Consider the following 16,940-nt stretch of genomic DNA (forward strand, 5'->3'; position numbering starts at 1 on the left):
ACTCTTTCTCTGTGACAATTTGGGAATTATTGTCAGATCCTTTTGTCAAAGGTTAGAGAGCAATATAAAATTCTAAATAATATTTAATTAATAAGAACTAATTATCCTATTACTTTTACAGAGACAAAACACAATGCTTAAAGGAGTAGTTCACTTTTAAAAAAAACTTTTGCTGATAATTTACTCACCCCCATGTCATCCATGCTATCCATGTCATTCTTTCTTCAGTCGAAAATGAATTAAGGTTTTTGATGAAAACATTCCAGGATTTTTCTCCATAAAATGCACTCCAAAAGACAATTTCATTGCAGCTTCAAAGGTTTTTAAATGATTCCAGACGATGAATAAGGGTCTTATCAAGTGAAATGAGCAGTCATTTAATAAATAAATAAAAAACGTTAAGTTTTATAAGCTCAAATGCTCACCTTGCTCTGTTCTGTGATGCACGTTCGTGACTCTCCTGTTCGAACTCGTTCATCAATATGAACAAATATTTTTTTCGAGTCATTTGGTTCATTCAACGAACGAAATGAACGAATTGACTCGAAAAAGATTTTTTTTTTTTTAAATGAACGATCGTTTCGCTTGATAAGACTCTTATTCATCATCTGGAATCATTTAAAGCCCTTTGAACAGTTTGCACTGAAACTGTCTTTTGGACCTTGAACCGTTTGGTTCCCAGGAAAATGCATTATATGGGAAAAATCCTGGAATGTTTTCATCAAAAACCTTAATTTATTTTCGACTGAAGAAAGAAAGACATGGACATCTTGGATGACATGGGGGTGAATAAATTATCAGCAAAATTTTTTAAAGTGAACTAATCCTTTAAATCAAAACCTGTGAAAAATCAATTATGAAAAATTCCTTATTAACCTCTTTTTACAGACTTTTCTTATACACAAGTATATGCATTCATAATCATCTTTTCTTTTAATTGATTGAATAGAACCTATTCATCTTGCCGCATTGAACGATTTTGTCTCCTAGACTCTCCTTTATGAGATAACTAATGAGACAGTGGCAAAAGAGATTTGTCCCAGCCCTTAATGCAAAAGCAGCCAATGCATGCATCAGTCCAATTCAGATCTCTTTTCTTTCAAAGAGAAAAACAAAGAATGGCTCACTCATCTTAAAGTGTCACAATCACTTGTATTTTGTAAATTGCAATTTGAAGGAATTTTAAAAGTAAAAAGAAATCCATTTATAATATTTTAAAGATCTTTTTTCTGACCAACCTTTTTGTGGAATAACAGGAATTATATTAGATAAATCTGCAGTGTAGAAGAAATTTTGGATAGTAACAATTATTTACTTTACGTTTGCGTTTTAATTGGCCCTGTAAAATGCCATTTTTAGTCTGGTATTTCACGAGCATCTGCTCTCCATGTTTCGATTTTCAGGCAGCAGACAGCTAACAGATACCAAAGCAGCCGAAATTCCCAAAGAGCCTTATTTACACTGGTTTATTTGAAGGTGGCAGTGGTCTTTACCTTTTTTAATGAGGAACAAATTTGCATTTTACAAGCTATCAACACAGCACTATTCCAGGATAAATCTATGATATGTATCTATTGTGATTGTTGTTTTTCTCAAAACACCTTGTTATGATGTTTGCTTGTGTCTTTTTACTTTTTTTTTTGTTAAAAAAAATCATAATAATAATAATTTGTGGCATAAAAAATAAAGTCATTGTTTGATATCAAGTCACATTGTGAGTAAACAAGTACAGTTGGGAGGTATATAATCAAAACTACTCTATTTTACTCTAATGTCGATACAGGCTTCCATATTTTACACACGCATGCACTACCATTCAAAAGTCCAGGGTTTGAAATAAGTCTCTTATGCTCACCAAAACTAAACTCTAATATTGTGTTTTCAAAGCTGAATTTTCTGCACCATTACTTCACTCTTCAGTGTCACATGATCTTTCAGAAATCATTCTGATTTGCTGCACAAGAAACATTTATTATTATTATCAATTTTGAAAACAGTGTTTATGAAAACCTTTTTTTTTTCAGAATTCTTTGATGAACTAGAAGTTTGAAAGAACAACATTTGAAATAGAAATCTTTTGCAACAGTATAAATGTCTTCACTGTCACTTTTGACCAATTAAGTGCATCCTTGCTAAATAACGGTGTTCATTTCTTGAGAGAAAAAAAAAAATCACACCAACCTCAAAATCTTTAACCTTAGATTAGGTATTCTTTTTTCATCCTGATTTTTATCTCAAGCCAGGTGAAACTTTCACAGCATCACATGTGACCAATTATGTGCCGCATTGGATTGCGGCACATACCGCAATCACCCGTGTCTGATATATAATGTTATGATCTCATAGAGCTGCACACATCCTGTATAATGCATGTGCATTAATAAGTCAACAAAGTGTTACCAGTATGTGGACATATTTATCACACGCAGATGTTTTATTTTAGTTCAGTTCATGTTCCCAGTGTGTGTACCTTAGAAAAGAGCATCTCAGCAGTCTGTTGAGTCATCCTGTATGTGAATGAATAGACCATCGAGTGGATACAAAGCTCTAGTTCATTAAAAAGAGATGGAGGTGTCTTTATTTAATCTGCGTGTGTGTTTTATTTATCAGCGTGATTGCATTTTCCCTTTCCTGTGTTCACAGCGTGTATCACGTCCTTATCTCCGTGAACCTCTCCTCGCGAGTTGATCTGATATGCTCAGCGTTAGGTGTCTCTGGCTGCTGATGTATATTAGCTGCATTAGCTCAGGCACTGGCTGGGCTTGGTGTTGTTGAGTCAGTAGCTCCTTACTTCTACTCTGCGATTGTAATGATCACATTTAATGCAGCCCAGTGTAACAAAAGATGAGAGAGACGATGCGGCGGTGACTGGATTCTCTGAGCCGGATTTGGCATCGCATACACACGGAGGCCTTCATAGTATATTTTAAAGGGACAAACTCACTGGGCCACTGCTCATAAGAAATATTTAATGACGAAGAGAGGGTTGATAATGCAGACACAGAGAGAGTTCTTTGGTTTTTTTACTGATATGAGCAGCTAATCAGCCCTCTCTTTGGAGTTGGACTGTTGCTATAGCAACATTATCATCTGCTTGAGCCTTTTGTGATTAAGTGAGGCTTACTGATCAACCTTGTGCCGTTGTGTATAGATTGCAATTATCTATCAGTCTTGAAATATTGCTTCTCAGGCAGTCTGGGTTTTTATGTGTAGTATGATGAGATATGGTAGCAATAGGATGTAGTTATGATGGTTTTTGGAAGAACATAAAATAACATTATCTGTCTATGGTAATGCTGCTGTAGTGAGATTTTCCATCATAAATCAAAGGATGCTTGTTGTGGTGTGTGTAAATAAGGGCTTGAAGGATTCATGGTGAAATTGCAGAGGCTTTCTTAGTTGCGATAGAGATGAAGATGGCAAATTAAATTAATAAAATGAAATGAAAATAAGCATTTAAAAATAATCTATATCATCTGTTTTCCTGCTGCTTATTTATTTTCAGGTTGTGGTGGCAGCATTTAATAAAATGTGTAAAATATTTTTTTAAAACACTAGATTTATAAGTAAAAGTGAATTAAATGATTATTAAATATTGAAATTCAATATATAATTAATAATTGAAACAATTCTATATATAAATTCAATAATATTGAAACAATGCAGTATTAAAATGTCAAGAAGGATTGGACTATATAGTAGATTATTGGGGTACATCTCTCGCCCTTGCAGATGTGGACACCACTAAAGATCCTTGCCAGAAGGTGAAATGCAGCCGACATAAGGTGTGTGTTGCCCAGGGCTACCAGCGCGCCGTGTGTGTCAACCGCAAAAAACTGGAGCACAGGTGAGCCTTTCAAATATACAGGACTCTCTCTTCATGCACATTAACTATAATACAAGATAGTGTTTGTTTTTTGAGGGTATGCCACACTAAGGCACTGTGCAGAATGCAACTGTCGAGTCCAGCTTTTCATTACCCAGAACTTCATATCATGAGGAATCAAATTTCTGAGCCTTTAGGGTTCAAATGATTGGCTCAAAACAACCAGAACTGAGTGCTTATGAGCAAATATGGCTGTTCAGAAAGATGTCTTAAAGGAACAGCAGCAAAGAAGGAGAAAGGGTTGAAAATGGTCATTTTTAAGTGGCAAAAAAACAAACTTTTTTGCTTTTCCACAAAATGTCCACTCACTTTTTAGGAGAAAATCACATTTTGACAAATAATAGCAATTTAATAAAGAAGCCATGACTGTTGAAAAACATGTTCACTCACTTGTGAGGAGAAATTCATATTCTGCTGGAGGTGAAATAAGAGCAGTTTAATAAAGCAGCTATGTGTGTCTGATGGCACATGTATACAGATTTAGTCACTGTTTACAAACTAAACATGTTCATGAGGCCATTCCTTAGCGTTTAGTTTTCATTGTTCCATACATCTAAATACAGATAACATTCTTGTAACCTTAAATTAAAAACGTGCCCTCTGCGTTAAAGGGGTCGTGATATGAAAAATGTAATTTGCCTTGTTCTTTTGACATATGAAGAGTTCAGATGCAAAAGCCTCTAAATGCCATTTGAAATTTTCTTCTTTAATGATGATTTTTTATCAAACTTGTATATTTAAGTTCAGTAATTTCACTTAAATGGCAATGATAATTACCTATTAATTGTTATTTAAGTGAAATTACTGAACTTAAATATAAAAGTTTGATAAAAATCATCATTAAAGAAGAAAATTTCAAATGGCATTTAGAGGCTTTTGCATCTGAACTCTTCATATACAGTATGTGGTATTTGTGCCATTAAAACATACTGCAGGTTTCATAGCTTAAAAACCATCCTCATTATAAACAAAGCGTTTAATTAATCAAGCTCGTTTTGATATTGTTGCAGGATCTGTGACGTCATGGCAAGTACATTTGCATATGACTGCCTTCAGAGTGAATAGTTACTAACATCAACAAATTATATATATTATCACACCATAGGGGGTGCGGGGCTTACTGGCAATTAGTCTTTCAACGGCTGTCATTTGCCTACACTTCAGTATCCTGTTGATACTGTTTCCTATGCAATAACGTCACGCCCACGGACCCCTGGATAAACGTCTGATGCATATGGCACACTTTACTGGTAACACATCAGGATAAGACATGTCGCATTCTTTAACGGTCCGCCTGGAAACAAACCCTCTCATGGAAGAACAACGTTGTTGTGTTTAAAACAGTGACAATGAGCGCTATTCAGGATCAGCTAAATGCTGGATTTTCAGAAGTCTTCAATACATCTAATAATTTTACACACAAGTCTTTTATAGGGACATCGACGTTACATTTTCATGCCCCTAAACAAGATGGGAAACAAAACAGACTGTGATTAGTTGCTTTACATGTCAGTCAGACGGCCTCTGGGCGGATTGCAGACCTTCTGCCATCAGTCTGGCTACACGAGACTAGCCGTTTACTGACGCTCCCTAAAAACGGATAAGGGTCAGAATGAGGGTTGAAAATCACGTTTTCCGCATATTTGGGGGTTTTTTTGTGCAAAAAAAATGTTCATTATAAGTGAACCTCAAGGAACATATTTAAATAATAAAAAAATCCATGTCATGGCCCGTTTAAAGTGACAACTACCCAAGCTCAAGTTTATATTTCATAGTGATGATTGATATGATGTTAATATTGATTTTATGTTCTTTTCGACCAATGTGTTATAGATTGAAGCAGCAGGTCATAAGACAGGAGGAGAGTAACTGTAAAGCTTGCCCTGTGTCCTCCTCTAGTCCTGTTTGTGGATCTGATGGACACAACTACGCCTCTCAGGTATTTCACACTGCATTCAGTTTCCTTTAATTGTATTCAAATAAACTGAACTGCTGAGAAATTGATCATATAGATTTCTCCTCTCTGTAGTTTTTACTTATTTCAATACAATTGGGTTTTTTTTTTTTTTGCAGCTTTTTGCTTGTTCAGACTTTTCTGTCATTAGATTTTTGTTGAGTGGACTTATGTAACGTAAAAAAAATCAGTCATTTCGAGCCAGGGATCAGTTTTGCCTTGTTAAAGGAGTAGTTCAATTTTAAAAACAAACTTTTGCTGATAATTTACTCACCCGCATGTCATCCAAGATGTCCATGTCTTTCTTTCTTCAGTCGAAAAGAAATTAAGGTTTTTGATGAAAACATTCCGGATTTTTCTCCATATAATGCACTTTACTGGTAACCAAACGGTTCGAGGTCCGAAAGACCATTTCAGTGCAAACTGCAGACTGTTGAAAGGGCTTTAAACAATTCCAGACGATGAATAAGAGTCTTTTCAAGCAAAACGATTATTAGTAGATATTATATACGTACGTATACGTATATATTATATATGTATATATAATCGTATATACAATATTATAGTGTATATATATTATCTATTATTAGTAGATATTATATACGAGTATTAGTAGACTGTCAGCTTAATATCTGCTAACACTTTATTTTGTTGGTCCCCCAACAGAAATTCAACTGACTATAAGTAACTTGGCGACTACAAGTAAACTTATTCTCCTAAGCCAAAGCCTAACACCTAACCATAACCTAACAGTCTACTGACATTCTACTATAATATACTTATACTTTAATGAGAGTTAGTTGACATGTAGTTGAAAAGTTACTTATAATTAGTAGAACGTCTAAAGTGACTATCAAAATAAAGTGTAACCGAAAAGTTTTAATAAAGGGTTGTAATAATATAATCATTTCATTATCCTGCATCGATGGTTTTAAACAATGAATGACTATTACATTATTTCTATTCTTGATATTCTGTGCAAGTCAAATATAATATACATTTTTTTATTTCATTTTATATTCTGTGTGACTTATCTGCTTGCACAATATGGATAATAGTCTCTATTAAACCTTGTACAGTGGCCCTTGGCATCCTTAAATATCAAAGAAGAATTTTCAGAAGGGATTCTGGATCGGCGTACTTGGGGATGAAAGAACCTTTCTGTTGAATTATGTATTGTCTCTATTATCTATTTCTGACCTTGTGAGGGAAGAAATGAAGGTTGACATCATCTTATTTTAATGGAGATATCTAGCTGAACCAGTGATTTTTAGTTGTCTGTAGATATAATTGTTCTCCATCTGGGCTAACAATTCATGCCACTGAACTTGAGCATGTGAAACTGGACAAGTGCAATGGTGGAACAGCTTATTCTTTGTGTTTTGTGTGTGTTAATCAGTGCAAACTGGAGCAGCAGGCTTGTCTCACTGGAAAGGAGTTAAAAGTAAGATGTGCTGGTCTCTGCCCCTGCACCACCACAGTGGCTCCCGCTACAGATGTGGACAGCAAACATGGTATCTGCCCTCAACACACTTACAAAAGTTGCAGTTTGTTCTTGCAAAGCTTGTTAAAGGAGTAGTTCACTTAAAAAAAAAACTTCTGCTGATAATTTACTAACCCCCATGTCATCCAAAATGTCCATGTCTTTCTTTCTTCAGTCGAAAAGAAATTAAGGTTTTTGATGAAAACATTCCAGGATTTTTCTCCATGTAATGGACTTCACTGGGTATCAAACGGTTCAAGGTCCAAATGAGTGACTCGAAAAAAGATTCGGTCATTTTGATGAACGAGTTCGAACAGGAGAGTCACGAACGCGCATCACAGAACAGAGAAAAGCAAGCATTTGAGCTTATAAAACTTGATGTTTTTTATTCATTTTTTAAATGAGCGATTGTTTCGCTAGATTAAGACCCTTGTTCATCGTCTGGTATCGTTTAAAGCCCTTTAAACTGCACTGAAACTCTCATTTGGACCATGAACCGTTTGATACCCAGTGAACTCCATTATATGGAGAAAAATCCTGTAATGTTTTCATTAAAACCCTTAATTTCTTTTCAACTGAAGAAAGAAAGACATGGGCATCTTGGATGACATGGGGGTGAGTAAATTATCAGCAAAAGTTTTTTAAAAAAGTGAACTACTCCTTTAAGAGAAAATTCAGACAAAAATAATTTACTCTTGTCGTTCCTATCCTGTATGACTTTTCGTCTTCTGTGAAACATAAAAAAGATATTTAAAAAATGTATCAGTGTTTTAATGCATACAAAAAAGTTAATGTTCACTAAAATAGTTCTTTAAAATACCTTTTTTTTTGTTCCACAGAAGAAAGTCACACAAGGTTTGGATAAAACTGAGGCTGAGTTAAATGATGACATTATTTTTTGGATGAACTATCCCCTTTAAGATGCTCTTATGAAGAAACACCTTCTGAAGCTCAATGAGGCACAATATCCATGTCAGCTTTTAAGTTTTTTATGATCTTTTTTTGTTGTTGTTGATAATGAAGGATTTTATGCAGAGAGTGCTTCAGATGCTATTTGTCTCTTTCACATCCTTTGATTCTGCAGCTCTCGCTCTAACAAAGGCTTTATTGATTTATCAATAGACTATGCTGTTCTCTCTTTGCTGCTTGCTTTGTGAATTTCTGCTGACTTTGATTATGTCGGATTTATGTCTGCAGTCTCCGGAGGCTTTTCTCGTCAAATTCAGAAGGGCAAAAGCAGGACGATTGGTTCTTTACTCTTCAATTCCAACGTCTGCCAACACTCCCTTATCTCATTTCACTGTCTCAATCTCTCTTCTTTTCTGTCCACAGAGAGTTGCACAGGGCAGGACCTGGCAGATCTGGGAGATCGCCTGCGGGACTGGTTCCAACTGCTCCAAGGCAACGGCAAGCAGAACAGCACTGGGAATCCTGTAGCCAGTTCTGCATCAAGTGAGGCCCTAACGTCCATTTATATCACAGAAGCAGCCTCCTAAACACACACAATCCCACAAATGCTGTACATTGTCCTTTATATATTGTGTTTTCTCTAGTACTTTTAAACATGGACGTATGATAATAGCACTAACAAAACTTTAGACATTCATTAGATATTCATAAAGACATCCAGCAGATTCATAGCTGTTATGTGTTAAAATGTGATGGCAAAATAACAACAGCAGCATTTTATTCTTTCGAAAATCAGTTTTGTTCATGGCTTCAAATTGCATCTAATTTAAAATGTACATTTAATGGCAGAAAAATGACCTAATCCACCATATGCCTCATCAGTTCTCCAACTAGCTTTGCCTCTTTTGTTTGCAACATTTATATTAGTTGCTTCTGATTTATTTGAAAAAAAAAAAAAAAAAACCTCTGTTTCTGCCCATGGCTTCCATTAGACTGATTATCTTATCAGCAACATTTGAAATGCAATTTTAGAAGACGTTGATTGAATTTTTACAGCTAATCTGCTGCAATCAGGTGTTCTGTGAGAGATGGCAAAGTGAGGAAGTATTACAGTCTATAATCTAATATTTTTGTGTTCAGATATAGTGTGTGATTGTTTGTGCACAGTTGTGGACCGGACTCTTGTTGCAACCTGTAAGGACTCTATTGGTTGGATGTTCTCTAAGCTGGACACGAATAACGACCTGTATCTGGACCAAGCTGAGCTGGCTGCCATTAATCTGGACAAGTACGAAGTGTGCATACGGCCCTTCTTCAACTCCTGTGATTCCTACCACGATGGCAAAGTCTCCACGGCCGAGTGGTGCCTGTGTTTTTGGAGAGAAAGTGAGTTTTCAGTGTGTCTACATGATTGAACCTAAAAAAAAAAACATGATTAAATATTTTATTTGTATGTATTTATATACACTATACACTGCCAAGTTTTATTGTGTATTGTATCCAAGCAATTGAGATTGGTTGTGAGTTTTGTGTCTAGAGTTGTGAAAAATGACATCAAGGTTCTGATAATAGTAATAGTGATTGTAAAAAACTGTAATGAATATAATATGATGACTGTACAAATATTTTCAAAGGCAAAAACTCTTACTAAACCAAAACACTGTAAAAAGTAACCCTGAAAAACAAATGTTTTGTAACTTTTAAAATCAGCTTTAAGTGGGATTAGAGCCTTGGCATTGCACATGTGTGCCCCGCATCCTGCTGGTCAATGCCACGGTCCACAGTTTGCTCTGCGCAGTGATATCAGCGTGACAGAAGGGGGACACATGGCCGAACATCAGTGCCAGCACTAGTCAGTGTTTCATCGTGTTCAACACTGCTTCAGAGAGTTGGGGTTTCAAATCTGTAATGACGTTTAAATTGGATTTGAGGGCCATATTTGGTTTCCATTACAAAAGACCAGAAGAGATATTGCATGCAAAGGCTGGACTGGTCGCAGAGAGCGTTTATTTGATATCAGCACGCACTGGACTGGCGTTAAAGATAAAGAAGACACTAGTCGGTGGAGGCAGGGATTTGGGTAAATCCGTCTATCTGTTTGCTGAGAGTTTTGCAGACTCATGCCACTAACTCATTCAGTTTGCACTGGATTAAGTTTAATTGGTTTTCTAAATATACTCAAACATTAAAAAGGGGAGGGGTGACCATATGTTTGGATTATTAAAAGCCAAATCTTTCATTTCCTCTACAAACAGCCTGTTTGGATAGGAAAGGAGAGAGCTGGACAAGGCGTAAATTGACCTTTAGCTGTTTGTGGCATACGGGGAGAGTGATTTGGAGTATTACTTTGATGAGATGCATAAGTCTGGAGGAATTGCTATTCAGTGTTTGTTGCTAGGGTGACTGACAGTCAGTGTGTGTGTTTGTGTGTGTGTATTAGCAGGGGAGAGCGTAGGTCTGTTTGCAATGCGCATGTGTTTATCTGCAACATGTTCTACATATTAATGAGACTCACCAGTGTGTTTGTTTGTTTGTGTGTTCTTTTGGGTTTTTTTTTTTTTTGGAATTCCTGTGTGTGTGTGTGTTGTGTTTGCTTTTGCCATGCAGCATGGCAAGCTTCTTGACACAAACAGACATATGCTCCACAATGCATCTCACTGGAGGGGCAGAGAGTTGTATCTTAGCAGTATTTTAACACACAAACACACACACTAGACTTGCCTGGCTCTTATTTGATGTGATTCTGCTCACGATATGTGGTTGGGCACTCTCATCTCTCCTGGGGAGGGCATAGTTGCTTTTGGCCTGTCATACTTTGTCTTCCCCTTGTATTTCCCCTGGTGGATAGGAAATGGCTATTGCAGAGGGAAAAACAACATCAGTGTTGGTTGTTGACAACCTGCTCAGCCTCAAACTCTCTGGGACTAAAATCAGACAGGCAGTCAAACGAAAACCTGCTGCATTTTTTAGACTTGACTGGCCTGGCCTTCACATACAGCTGTGAAACATGATAGCATTGGCAAATATTCCAATATGTAATGCACTGATTTATTTATTAAAGGAAACTTTGTTGTTTCCTTTAATAAAATGAATAAATTCTGAATGAATTGTTTCTGTCATTGTTTAGTCGCCCTTGTGTCATTCCAGAACCTGTTTGACTCTTTTTCTTATGTGGAACACAAAAGATGTTTGACAGAATGTCTAAGCTGCTCATGCAATGCTCATGAATGGGGACTGGATCTGTCAGGATCCAAAAATTATAAAAAGCACCATAAAAGTGATTTGTACAACTCAATAGCAACTTTACAAGTCTTTTGGATCGATACAATGCTCCATACAATGCAATGATATTGTAATTGTTGTTTTAAAAATGTTTGAATTGACATTTTTATAGTATGTGACTAACTTGGCAAAAAACAAACAAAAACATGTCTTGAGAGTACACACATTTATCGTGTGATAAAGTCTATTAGAATAATAAAAATAGAATAATAGAATAATAAGAAAGTGTTGTCTCCAAGCAACAAGTGTGGTGTTTCATTACTGAATTAGTTTTTGAATGTTTTTTTTTAAGTGAATGAATAAATAACCCATTCATAAAGGCATCACTTGCTTGGTTTCTGAATGAATCAAACATTAAGACACATTTAGGGATTTCAAAATATATAAAATAATCTTTTAATAATTTAATTTTCTAGTATTATTTTTTTATTATTTTTAAAATACTGTGGTGTCTTATTATTCTATTTGGATTGGATATAATTGAAAATCAATTTAGCGGGACAAATGTCACCTGTTAATGTGAAAGTTAATTTTAAAGGGATAGTTCACTTTGAAAATAATTTTTCGTATGTTTTAGCTTACCTCAAGGGCATCCCAGATGTAGGTGTCTTTGTTTCCTCAGTTGTTTAAATTTTGATATTTTTAGGTCAAAGCGTTTGTGTCTATCAGTCATATAATGGAGGTCTATGGTCACCACCTCAAAAAGCATGCACAGAGAAGTCCAAATTAAACATGGTTTAATGACTCGTAAATGTAAGTACACATTGATGGCCTAAGACACGAAACGAGCGGTTTGTGTGAGAATACGAACAGTATTTATAAGACGATTTCATTATATCAACAGACAACGTTGATTTTTTTTGCAACCGCACGAGAGATCACTTCCATCGCTCTCCGGCGCTTGCGCAAACCGAAGCGCACGCGCCATCAGATCACTTGGAAGTGGCTGTGGTTACAAGAGGTAAAAACGATATAAATACTCACACAAACCGCTCGTTTCGTGTCTTAGGTCATCAATGTGTACTTACATTTACGTCATTAAATCTTGTTTAATTTAGACTTCTCTGTGCATGCTCTTTAGGGTGGTGACCATAGACCTGCATTATATGACTGACAGACAAGAACGGTTTGACCTAAAAATATAAAAAATGATACTACTGCGGGAAACAAAGACACCTACATCTTGGATGCCCTTGAGGTGAGCTAAAACATACCAAAAATTTATTTCAAAGTGAACTATCCCTTTAATAAAAGTCTCTGCGGTGAATTAAACACCACACAGAAAATCTAAATCTTCAGTCTGCTGTTCACGACAGGCCTAAAGCATCCAATGTAACAGCACAAAACACTTCCAGCAAAATATCATCTAATTATCAGCAAAATCCCAGAAAATATCAAGATAAGAAGCATATCCCTACTTGATGTCTGTGTTCATCATTTACTGTCATTAAATGGAATACAGCAGCTTGGACGTTATGCCAAATAACTCCTTTTGTGTTCTTCAGAAGAATGTAAATGTAGTTTTGAATGACTTGAGGATGAGTAAATAATGGCAGAATTTTCATTTTTTAGGAAAATGTTTCTCTAGTTTATTGTAAGAAAGCTGTACTTTTCACCTCAAGACATTAAGTTTCTACAACAGGTGTTCATTTTCTTCAGAACACTCTCAAAGCAAGTTATTTAACTCAAATCCAGATACTCTTTCTTTCATGAATTACATTGCCATAAAACTACAGATTAGAACTATCTATTGTGCCACTTCTAAAATGGAGGTGTGCTTGGGTGCGATTTGATTGTGGGTCTGCACTGAGAACAGCCCTGGTGTGATGCCTCCTCATTTGGGAGTTGGTGAAGGGAGCTCGTGTGAAGCGTTTGTCTGGAGGAGATTAGCGTCGACTCTTCCCTAAAGGCACTGATTGTTTTTCTTCCACAGAGCCTCCCTGCCTGGCTGAGCTAGAGCGAATCCAAGTGCAAGAAGGAGCCAAGAAGAAACCGGGTAAGAATGAACGTTCCTCTGAGACTCTCTGTACTATCTTGGGAAGAACAAATTAAGGTGTGAAGGAAAGCAACAATGGGAGAACCAGAGAACGAGGTTATATAGAATGTATACAACTGGAAGAAAAAAGAATGGAAGAGAGAAGTAAAAAGCGAGGTAGAGGGGAGGCAGTGGTGACCAGCTGTCTAAACATCTTGATGTCTATCAGCCATCATGATATCGTCCATCGGCCCAACCCTAGATTAGAGCGGAGCTCATGGCTGCGGGCAGTGCTGCGTGTTTGGCTGCAGAGCTTTCAGGACTCTCCAAGGACGTGCTGCAGATGCTACAGCCAATCAGATGCCGTCAAAATGCAAACGTCCCCTGACGCCTGAGAACAAACAGCTACGCATACTATACGACCAAAGAGTTTCGACATTATTCTAAAAAATTAACAGAGGTTCCTGAGGTTCATGGCACCACTTTCGTCAGCCTCGTTTAATTTATGTCGTCATAAAAAAAAACTATGTCATCAAAAGAAGACAGTCGTGCAGAATTATGGGTGAGTGTCAAAGGAAAAGCAAACCTAGAAAGCTCAACCCTCTAAGTCATTGATTATTACATCACAAAGAAAAATACAATTATTGTTTTTAACCAAAACTAAAATACAACCATCTATGTATACATTCTGAAGTACATGGTCATGACTTTCTACAGGCAAATTTAATGTATGTACTCATAAATAAATTACACAAGGACATAAAAGAGGACAGTCAAGTTGAATTATGGGTAAGGGTTAGTCGAATCCCCCCGTGGTGGTTAGGATGTAGTGTCACACCCAGAATGGTTAAAACTGGCTTTTACAGATTTATCCCCTAGCACACAGTGCATCAGAAGGTTAAATCCTGCATTTGATTGCTAAATAGATCATGATGATTATGTGGACATATAGTTGTTTATTACTCGTCTCCATGCAGCTGGTTTTTATCGTGCATCATGATTCGAGACACTGCAGACAGAAACTCAACCCTCAACCGTCGCCAAGGTTACATTTTATGCATTACAATGAGCAGTGTCACTTGAGTCTGTCACATGATTTACAGCAATATGCAAACTAGTTTGCAATGTGACCCGTGATGCAACTCAATTCATGTAGGATAAGAAAATGAATGTCAAACACGACCGTTGATTCTCAAAACGTGCGTGTCTGTGTGTTTCTCTCCCTTTTAGTCAGTTCAGATACATACATTCCCAGCTGTGACGAGGACGGCTTTTATAGGAGACTGCAGTGTGACAAGAGCAGAGGGGAGTGCTGGTGTGTGGACCAGCATGGAGGAGAGTTAATGGGCTCCAGAATCCATGGCAACCCCGACTGTGGTGAGCACGAGCACAACACACACACACACACACAGAGGACAATGCTCCTTCTGTAGCTACAGGGCTTAGGACTTAGATCCACCAAAATCATCAGTCACCCATCTGACAGAAGACCAAGTGCTACATTCATTAGGCCAGGTTCATTTCCATTCCAAAAGAGCAGTTGTCCCGCCGAAATAAAGGTCCATAAGATTAATCACTTCTGGCTGCGACAGACCTGCAGGTGATAAGAACAAATCCCCTGACTGGACATAAAATAGCGATTAAAAAGCCCAACGTCAAAGTCACACCTCCTGTTTGTTTATTGTCCTCGCGCCAAGCCTGTATTGTTTAGCCTTTGTCGCGCATAAATCGCTCGGTTTGCCTCGCAAAATGATATAGGCTTCACATTTTCCTTTTCCAGACGAGGTGGCCACGTACTCGGGCGATTTCGGCAGCGGGCTCGGATGGGAGGATGAAGAGGAAAAGGAGGCTGAGGAGAACGGCGAGGAGGCTGAGGAGGAGGAAGGGGAGGTGGGGGAGGTTGATGACGGCGGATACATTTGGTAGAAAACGTGATTCTCTCCTTGTTCGACGTAGCTTTCTGTGGCCCATTTCTACAGAGGCAGCTCAATCTTCTGACATTAAATGGTGGACACTGGTGGGTCGGTCATCTTTATACTGCACTCCAAACAGCTTTGACTTGGGGAGGGAGGGGGAGGGGTGTCTTGGTTAGTGTTAGCTGTAGTGAGATTACGGTATTGGGAATGAGTTTTCAAATTATTGGGCTTATGAATACTTGTGAAACATCATATTTCTGTTGTAAGTGCAAGAGTTTTCTCCTGAATCAGTCTCTAGCATCTGCAAACACAAGCTCAGAATTAGGCGCTTGATAGGTGTGATGTGATGCGTTCTTATGCAAGTCTAATAAATACATCGTTTCATCACTATACGTTCGGAAATGACACCTGTTAAGTCTGAAGCGTTTAAGGTACGACTTTATAAAGTATGTATATAAAGATAAACAGGCTTTCAGGGTCTAACCTGCTTCATTAGATCTCCTGTCGACCATCAGCAACTGCTTTCCTTGAACACTGAGATTGCTGCTAATGTTTTTGCTGTTAGAGTTTATGTAAATCGTTTCAAATATGTCCTCCAACTGGTCTAAAACATATAAACACAGATTACTATGAAGACAAAGAGACAAAACACCAAAAAGCTCAGTTAGCTTAGCTCAAAAAGCTAAGACTGTCGCTCTCTTCTGGCTCACACAGTCTCTGCATTATTTTTATGCTACCTTGAAGTAGATAAATAGTCGTAAATGTCTTTTGAAATAAAGTAGCACATTCGTCAATGTATTTGAGGAGCTTTTTCTCCACGCTCACAAACTAAAACCGATTTTAGGCTACTTGCCAGAAATACACAATGCACTTCTACAAGACGATCCTTGTCCTAAAGGCACTTTTTTTTTCTCCCTGTCTTTCGTGTCATAATCCACTGAAAGCAGAGATGGCAAAGCATTATATTTTCATATAAATTACATCTCAATGTAGTAGCTTTATCCCTCCCCCCGACATCAAATCATTGTTTTCTTTAAAATGGACGGTAATAAATCCTGAGATATGTGCGTTCTGGTTTCATATGTCTGTCATAATAGAATTCGCTTCTCCACTAGGTCAGGCTGTAATACAGTACTTGTGATGCAACACGGCTATTATAACAAGGCAGTGTATGGATGAGCAGGAGAGGCAGGAATGAATTTTCAAAAATGCAGTCTGACATATTCTCTCTCATACACCCAAAGGGACCAATCTGTCTTTGCAGATGTCTTCTAATCAGATCTTCCCGTCATTTGCAGTGAAAGATGTGTTGGCTGTAATGTTCCTAGGTGTAAATCTGGTGCTGCAAGGTCTGAATCTCATAATATACGACTAAAGCTAAAATACATGAGTCTGGCAGTATAAAATACCTAAAGCATCAGATTTTAGGGTGAAAATGCTGTGGAATCAAAGCGGCTAGCTTGAATTGCAAAATGTGTATGAATTACAGGCTTGATCTGATATGATAATTCACCCAGATGTGATCTCTGAGCTCC

The 16,940-nt window shown here is 37.3% G+C and overlaps 1 protein-coding gene across 1 annotated transcript in view; it reads left to right on the plus strand.

Annotated features, from left to right (window-relative positions):
* The window catches only part of spock2 (SPARC (osteonectin), cwcv and kazal like domains proteoglycan 2), a 30,127-nt gene extending 14,616 nt beyond the window's left edge, over positions 1-15,511 (plus strand). Inside the window, exons 3-10 of the mRNA XM_089117096.1 lie at positions 3,733-3,847; positions 5,720-5,825; positions 7,240-7,354; positions 8,656-8,775; positions 9,400-9,618; positions 13,448-13,510; positions 14,720-14,866; positions 15,270-15,511. Coding sequence (XP_088973222.1) covers positions 3,733-3,847; positions 5,720-5,825; positions 7,240-7,354; positions 8,656-8,775; positions 9,400-9,618; positions 13,448-13,510; positions 14,720-14,866; positions 15,270-15,415 — 1,031 coding nt within the window. The 3' untranslated portion in view covers positions 15,416-15,511. The remainder of the gene's footprint in view (positions 1-3,732; positions 3,848-5,719; positions 5,826-7,239; positions 7,355-8,655; positions 8,776-9,399; positions 9,619-13,447; positions 13,511-14,719; positions 14,867-15,269) is intronic.
* The last annotated feature ends 1,429 nt before the right edge of the window (positions 15,512-16,940 follow it).

The sequence above is a fragment of the Pimephales promelas genome, chromosome 11 (assembly GCF_988280905.1).
Source record: "Pimephales promelas chromosome 11, fPimPro1.hap1.1, whole genome shotgun sequence".
Lineage (NCBI taxonomy): Eukaryota > Metazoa > Chordata > Actinopteri > Cypriniformes > Leuciscidae > Pimephales > Pimephales promelas.